At 58.4% G+C, this 6,507-nt stretch overlaps 1 protein-coding gene across 1 annotated transcript in view; it reads right to left on the minus strand.

Annotated features, from left to right (window-relative positions):
- FBXO41 (F-box protein 41) overlaps nt 1-3,076 on the minus strand; it is a 16,713-nt gene extending 13,637 nt beyond the window's left edge. Inside the window, exon 1 of the mRNA XM_017836883.1 lies at nt 2,355-3,076. Within this exon, the coding sequence (XP_017692372.1) occupies nt 2,355-3,076 (722 nt within the window). The remainder of the gene's footprint in view (nt 1-2,354) is intronic.
- Nucleotides 3,077-6,507: the final 3,431 nt, after the last annotated feature.

Consider the following 6,507-nt stretch of genomic DNA (forward strand, 5'->3'; position numbering starts at 1 on the left):
GCACAGGTACAGCTGGTCACACACCCCCCTGGCACCAAACACACCTCTGTGGTTGATGGTGCACATGATACACACACATACACATGGGCACAACCACCTCACACCTTCCCTCAGCAGCAGGAACCCCAGAAGGGGCACAAACACAAACAAACACAAACACAGCTTTGCACATCTGTCTCGGGCACATCTGACCACACACACCTGAACCTTGGGTGCCTGACTGTGCACACCTGAACACAGAACCCTGACCTTGGACACCTGACAACTCACCCAACCCTGCACCCCTGACCACACAAACCTGGGCACACCAGTCTACTCAGAAGCCCAAAGAAAAAGGAAGGGTCAGCCCTTAGCAACATAATTCCCATTGCTGGACGTTAATTACCATTTAATTACCAACTAATCACCATTTAATCCCCCCCCTCAACCTGCCAACTGCAGGCTGAGCCTTGGAACTCCTGTTGATGCCCTGGGAAGGCTCACAGTGAGGGGCCTCAGAGATTTGGAAGGCAAATGGGGCACTGGGCAGCAGGTGTAAGGTGATGCTGATGGTTATCGCCTGCTCCTCTCTCATTCCCATGGACTGGGTGGAAAAACACCCCTGGCAAAGCAAACAGAGCCTGGGAGCAAAAAGGCTCCCGTGGGGACAACGGCTCTGTGATATTTGGGAGCTGACAGGGACGGGAAGTGTCCCCACCATGTTTTTGGCACTGAAAATGATTTCTAATGACTTGCCCATGTCTAGGGGGAAAAGCAACTCTGCCCATCTGCTCTTCCCATGCTCTCCCTGCAACCTGGAAAGGGATTTTGTCCCTCTGGGGGGGTGGAGGTGTTTGGGGACTGATGGGGACAGTGGAGGGGCAGGAGGGTTTATTTAAAGAAAGGGAGATTCAGGAAGTTGTTTTGGGGCATAAACCCAGGTTTTTAGGTGGTAACGATGTCCAAGCTCCACCATGGACTGACCAAGACACATTTGACCCATTGGTCATCCTCTGCTTACCCTGTCTGCATGTCTCTAGCAGGAATGGTGTCCCTCATTCTATCACCACATATCCTGAAAGTGCCCTGGACAAGACCCACAAGGCAGCTGATGGCAGCCCCTTAAACCCCCCACATGCCCCCAAACCAAGAGGTGGTGTCCTTATCCAGTCCCAACACCATCCCATCCTCACCCCAGACCATCCCCACCACCACCACCTGGGTCCTGTGAACCCTCTTCCTGAGCCACAGTCGTTATTTTGGAGTCAAAATCATTAACAAACGTGCTGAGGATGGTAGGGATGAAGACATATCCTTGAGGGATCCCACCAGTGCTCCCAGCCCAGCACAGCCATGACTGTCCCTCACTAACCTGCTCCTCACTGATTTTCTGGAGCCTGTGGTGGCCTTGGGATTTGACAAGAAACTCCTGAGGAACAAGGTCTAGTTTGCTGGGGCAACAAAATGACCCGATGCTTGGCTGGAGGGAAAATTGCGAGCAGTGTTGGGGTGGGAAGGAGGTGTTGAGTGGGGGATATGGGATGAAAATGAGGATGGTAGGGCCATAGTCCTACCAGCAAACAGAGGTCACGGTGCTTGGGCTGTCCCACCCTCCTTCTGGGAGAAACCCCCTGATTTTGGCACGGCCAAGGTGGCCCCTCTCACGTTTATGAGACCACGGGATGGGTCAGTGGGATGCTCAGGTTGGATAGGGATGGATAACTCGGCTGTGGAGCCAGAGGGGATGAGCCAGCCCCGGGTTTGGGGGGACATCCTTTGGGACTAGAGATGGGCTGCAGCACCATGGCCCCCACCACGCCCCTTGGCAGGACAGCAGGGTGGCCACGTGCATCTAGTGGGAGGTGTCCCTGCCCATGGCAGGGGATTTAAGGTCCCTTCCAACCCAAACCATCCCATGATTCTGTGGTCTCCAGCCTGGTCATGTCCTGGCAGCACTGGTGCCTCTGGGACAAGGTCTGGTAAGATGTGATCCAGGCTGGACTCACTCGTGGAGGGGCTGAGGACTTTGTGGACACTGACCACGTGGGAGAAGATGCAACACCCGATGAGGGATGATGCTGATGGACACTGCCAAGGGAACTGTGCCTGAGCACTCGGTCTGAGGGCTTGGTGATGGTGTTGGGCTCCTCAGCACTCACAGAATCATGGAATGGCTTGGGTTGGAAAGGATCTTAAAGATCATCCTGTTCTATGGGCAGGGGCACCTTCCACTAGACCAGGTTGCTCAGAGCCACATCCAGCCTGGCCTTGAGCACCTCCAGGGATGGGACATCCACAATTTCCCTGGGATTCACCACCAGGGACCCATTTCCCCCCACCCTGCAACCAGGAAGGGGGGAGGGTAAAGGACTCACTGTTGCTTGCGGGTGAGCTCCTGCTCCTTCTGCACCAGGTCCTGCTTGAGGGAGGCCAACATCTCCACGCTGACATCCACCTGGCGCGACAGCTCCGACGCCCGGTCCTCCAGCTCCTGCTTCTCCCGGCTCAGCCGCAGGCTCTCCTGCTTGGCCTTCTCCAGCTCCGAGCTCTTGCGGTCCAGCTCCACCTGGAGCCGGCCCACCTGCGAGGCGATCTTCTGCTCCACCTCCTCCGTCAGCTTCTCCAGCCGCTTGTCCACCTCCAGCTTCTCGAAGGCGCGGATCTTCAGCCGCGCCAGCCCCTCCTCGTAGGCCGCGTCCATCGCGGCCGGCGGCGCCGGCGCCGGCGCCACGGCCTTGCCGCGGGCGAAGATCTCCGTCAGCGGGATCTCGATCTCGTGGACGTAGCGGGGCGAGGGCGAGGAGGAGGGCGCCGGCTCCAGCTCCTCGGCGGGCACCAGGTCGCAGGAGAAGCGCTGGTCCTTGCCCTGGAAGGAGGTGCTCTCGAAGTAGTCCCGGCGCGCCGCCGGCGCCAGCAGCGCCCCGTCGGCGGCCAGCGGGAAGACGGCGGCATCGCAGATGCTGTTGGTCTTGGAGAGGACGTAGAGGGTCTCGTAGGTGTGGTTGTACTCCAGGTGCGCCCGCAGCGAGGACAGGCTGCGGAAGCGCTTGTGCTCCCCGCAGCGCGGGCACCGGTAGGGCAGGTCCAGCGAGGCCATCCCTCAGCGCGGCGCCCCGGCGCTCATGGCGCGGCACGCAGGGACGCGGGCGGCGCGGGGCGCGATCCGCAGCCCACGGAGGTGGGGTGGCGGCGGCTCCGCTGGGGCATGGCCGGGGGAGGGCTCTGGGATGGAGGTGTGGGATCCGGGGATTCGCGGGGAAGGGGTGTCAGCATCGGCCGGTGACGGGCGCTGGAAGAGACGGGGGGGTGGTGATACGGGTGTGGGGGGTCTCCAAAAGTCCCTCCTTAGTCCTTCTTCTTGGAGCCCTCTCTGCCTCCACCCCACCCTCTTGTGTTCCTCCCACTCTCCTGTGGGAAGACCCACAATCCTTAGGAAGCTCCAAAAACCTTGGGAAGCTCCAGAAACCTTGGGAAGACTCAAAACCTTTGAGAAGCTTCTCAACCTTTGGGAAACTTCTCAACCTTTGGGAAGCTTCTCAACCTCTGAGAAGCTTCTCAACCTCTGAGAAGCTTCTCAACCTCTGAGAAGCTTCTCAACCTCTGAGAAGCTTCTCAGCCTTTGGGAAGACCCACAACTTTTGGGAGACTCCAAAAAGCTTGGGAAGCTCCAAAAAGCTTGGGAAGCTCCAAAAACCTTTGAGAAGCTTCACAACCTTTGGGAAGCTCCACAACCCTTGGGAAGCTTCACAACCTTTGGGAAGCTTCACAGTCCTTGGGAAAATCTGCAACCCTTGGGAAGTTCCACAACCCTTGGGAAGTTCCACAACCCTTGGGAAGCTCCACAACCCTTGGGAAGCTTCACAACCCTTGGGAAATTCTGCAACCCTTGGGAAGTCCCACAAACCTTTGGAAGACCCACAACCTTTGGGAAGCTCCACAACTTTTGGGAAAATCCATAACCCTTGGGAAGATCCACAACCCTTGGGAAGACCCATAACCCTTAGGAAGACCCACAACTTTTAGGAAGCTCCGCAACCCTTGGGAAGTTCTGCAAACCTTTGGGAAGATCCACAACCCTTGGGAAGTTCTACAAACCCTGGGAAGTTCCAAAAACCTTGGTAAGAATCACAACTTTTAGAAAGCTCCACAACCCTTTTGAAGACCCACAATCTCTGGGAAGTGCCACAACCCTTGGGAAGCTCCACAAACCTTGGGGAGTTTCACAACCTTTGTGAAGCTCCACAACTTTTGGGAAACTCCACAAACCTTGGGAAGTTCCACAGCCTTTGGACCCAATGATCTTAGAGGTCCTTTCCAACCTAAATGATTCTGTGAACCCTTGAGAAGATGCCTAACCCTTGGGAAGGTCCTCCACCCCTTGGAAAGGTGCACGGCCATCGGGAAGGTTTACAAGCATTCTGGAGGAGTGCAGCCACCAGGAAGGTGGACAACCCGTGGGAAACCTCCCTCTATCCACCCTGAGTTTGCCACAGGAGGTGACAGAGGTGACCCAAGAGCTTTCCTGCCCAACCACAGGATGAGCACCTGCAGTATCAGAGGTCTCTGAGCCCCAGGGTCATCCCTGGGTCCAACACTGGGATCCACCTTCTGCAACCAAAGGGTGACCCAATCCTACTGGATCCACCCATGCAGCCTCACAACAGGATTTGTCTCCAAGAGTTCTCATCGATCCATGGAACCCCCACTGCCTGATGCAGAGGAAGGACATGGTGGCTTCCCATGCCTGGGCAAGTGAGGGTCCCTGTGGGACCTGCTTTACCCCTCACTCCCAAAATCCTCCAAGACACCAGGGGCAGAAACCCCCACCCTTTTGAAACGGGATAAACCAGGAAAAAATCCAGCCTGGGGGGCACAGGCACAAATCAGAGCACAATGTTTTCATTTTTTCATTCATTTTTCCCTCAACAGTGAAAACTGCGAAGCTTTCACCCCAAAACTCCGAGGGCACCCCTGGGTGGGAGCATCCCTTGCTCATCCCGCTGCAATATCCCACAAAGGGCTGTTCCCATCACCTTAAAAACCCCTCTGAGCCCTCCTGCATCCCATAACCACCAGTTGGTGAGCACTGATCTGCCACGGAACCCTCCATCCGTGCTGGTCCCCAGGGCAACATCCCCCGTGGCTCAGCATCCCCCTCAGGGGGGCACAACCAGGCCACGAGGCTGGGAAACCATTTTTTAAGGGAAAAAAAAAAACGGTAAAGGCGAGAAATCCATTAAAAAAAACCCCACAACAAAACCCAAGATGAGCTGGGAGGGTTTCTGGAGCTGTTTGGGGTCGTCACAAAACACCTCCCTGCACGTTAAACCCCCGGGCGAGCACAAAGCACGTCCGGCAACTCCGGTGGGATGAGAAAGCTCTTTTCCACCACAGGGATGAAGCCACAGCATCGTGGCCCCGGGATTTCAGGCCTGGATCCCTGCCCGCGGCTCCTGGAGTACCCAACCACCCCCATCCCGTATTTTCCAGCCTTTAAACCGAGGCAGGATCCGGCCCAGGTGGATCGGGAAGCACATATCGCCCGGTCCTTCTCCCGGGCAGGTCTCGCCGTGACCGCAAAACCTCCCTTTCCCTCCCATCTCCCTGGCAACGAGCGGGATTTAAGGAAATTATCAGTGGAGTCATTACTACGGCGGCCACGCTAATGAAGCCCCCGACGCATCCGGAGAGCCGGGAAACGCTCCCGAGCGCCGGGGGATTGCAGCATCCCCGGGCTGCTCCGGCGCCGCTACCTGCGATTCATCATGGAGCCTTTTCTTCGCATTGTTTAACATTTTTCCTGCCCACCCTCCCTCCCCCCCCCAAAAAAAAAATCTATATTCCAGCAGGCAGCTCCACTGCCTGGTTAAAGAGGGAAGGGGGGGATGGAGAAAAGGGGTGGCGGCGGAGGATGGTGCCGGGGTGGAGGATGATGCCCGGGCGGTGGGTGCTGCCGATCCACGTCCATCCCCGGCTCTCCGGAGGGATGGGAAGGAGCAGGGTGGGAGCGCCCCGGTGGGCGCGGGCGGCCGGGGATGAGGCACAGGGGGCTCAGGGGGAGGTGGGCGTGAAAATCCGGGGCGCGTTTATCCCCCCCTAAAACCCCCGGAGCGGGGAGCGGCGGGTCCCCCCCTCACCTCCTGCCAGCGGCTTTGTCCCCGCTGCGTCCCCCCGCTCCCGGGGGCCCTGGGTGAGGAGCATCCTGGGGATGAACCGCCACCTCCCAGCGCGGCATCCCCGCTCCAAACCATCCCGTTTCACCCCATTACCTGCTTCTGGCCGCCGACCTCCCGCGCTGGGCTCCTCCGGCGAGGGCAGCATCTCTCCCGCTCGCCCGCCGGCCACCCCCGAGCCGGGGGGCTGCGGGGTTGGTGGGGGGGGGGACACGCGGAGCCCGCACAGCAGCTCCGCTGCACAAAGGAGGCGGCTGCCGAGCGGCTCAGGGATGTGCCAGGGCGGAGGGATGCGGGGCAGGAGGGATGCAGCCACAGGGATGCGGGGAAGGAGGGATGCAGCCACAGGGATGCG

This window comes from Lepidothrix coronata, unplaced genomic scaffold, assembly GCF_001604755.1.
Source record: "Lepidothrix coronata isolate B3197 unplaced genomic scaffold, Lepidothrix_coronata-1.0 Scaffold287, whole genome shotgun sequence".
Lineage (NCBI taxonomy): Eukaryota > Metazoa > Chordata > Aves > Passeriformes > Pipridae > Lepidothrix > Lepidothrix coronata.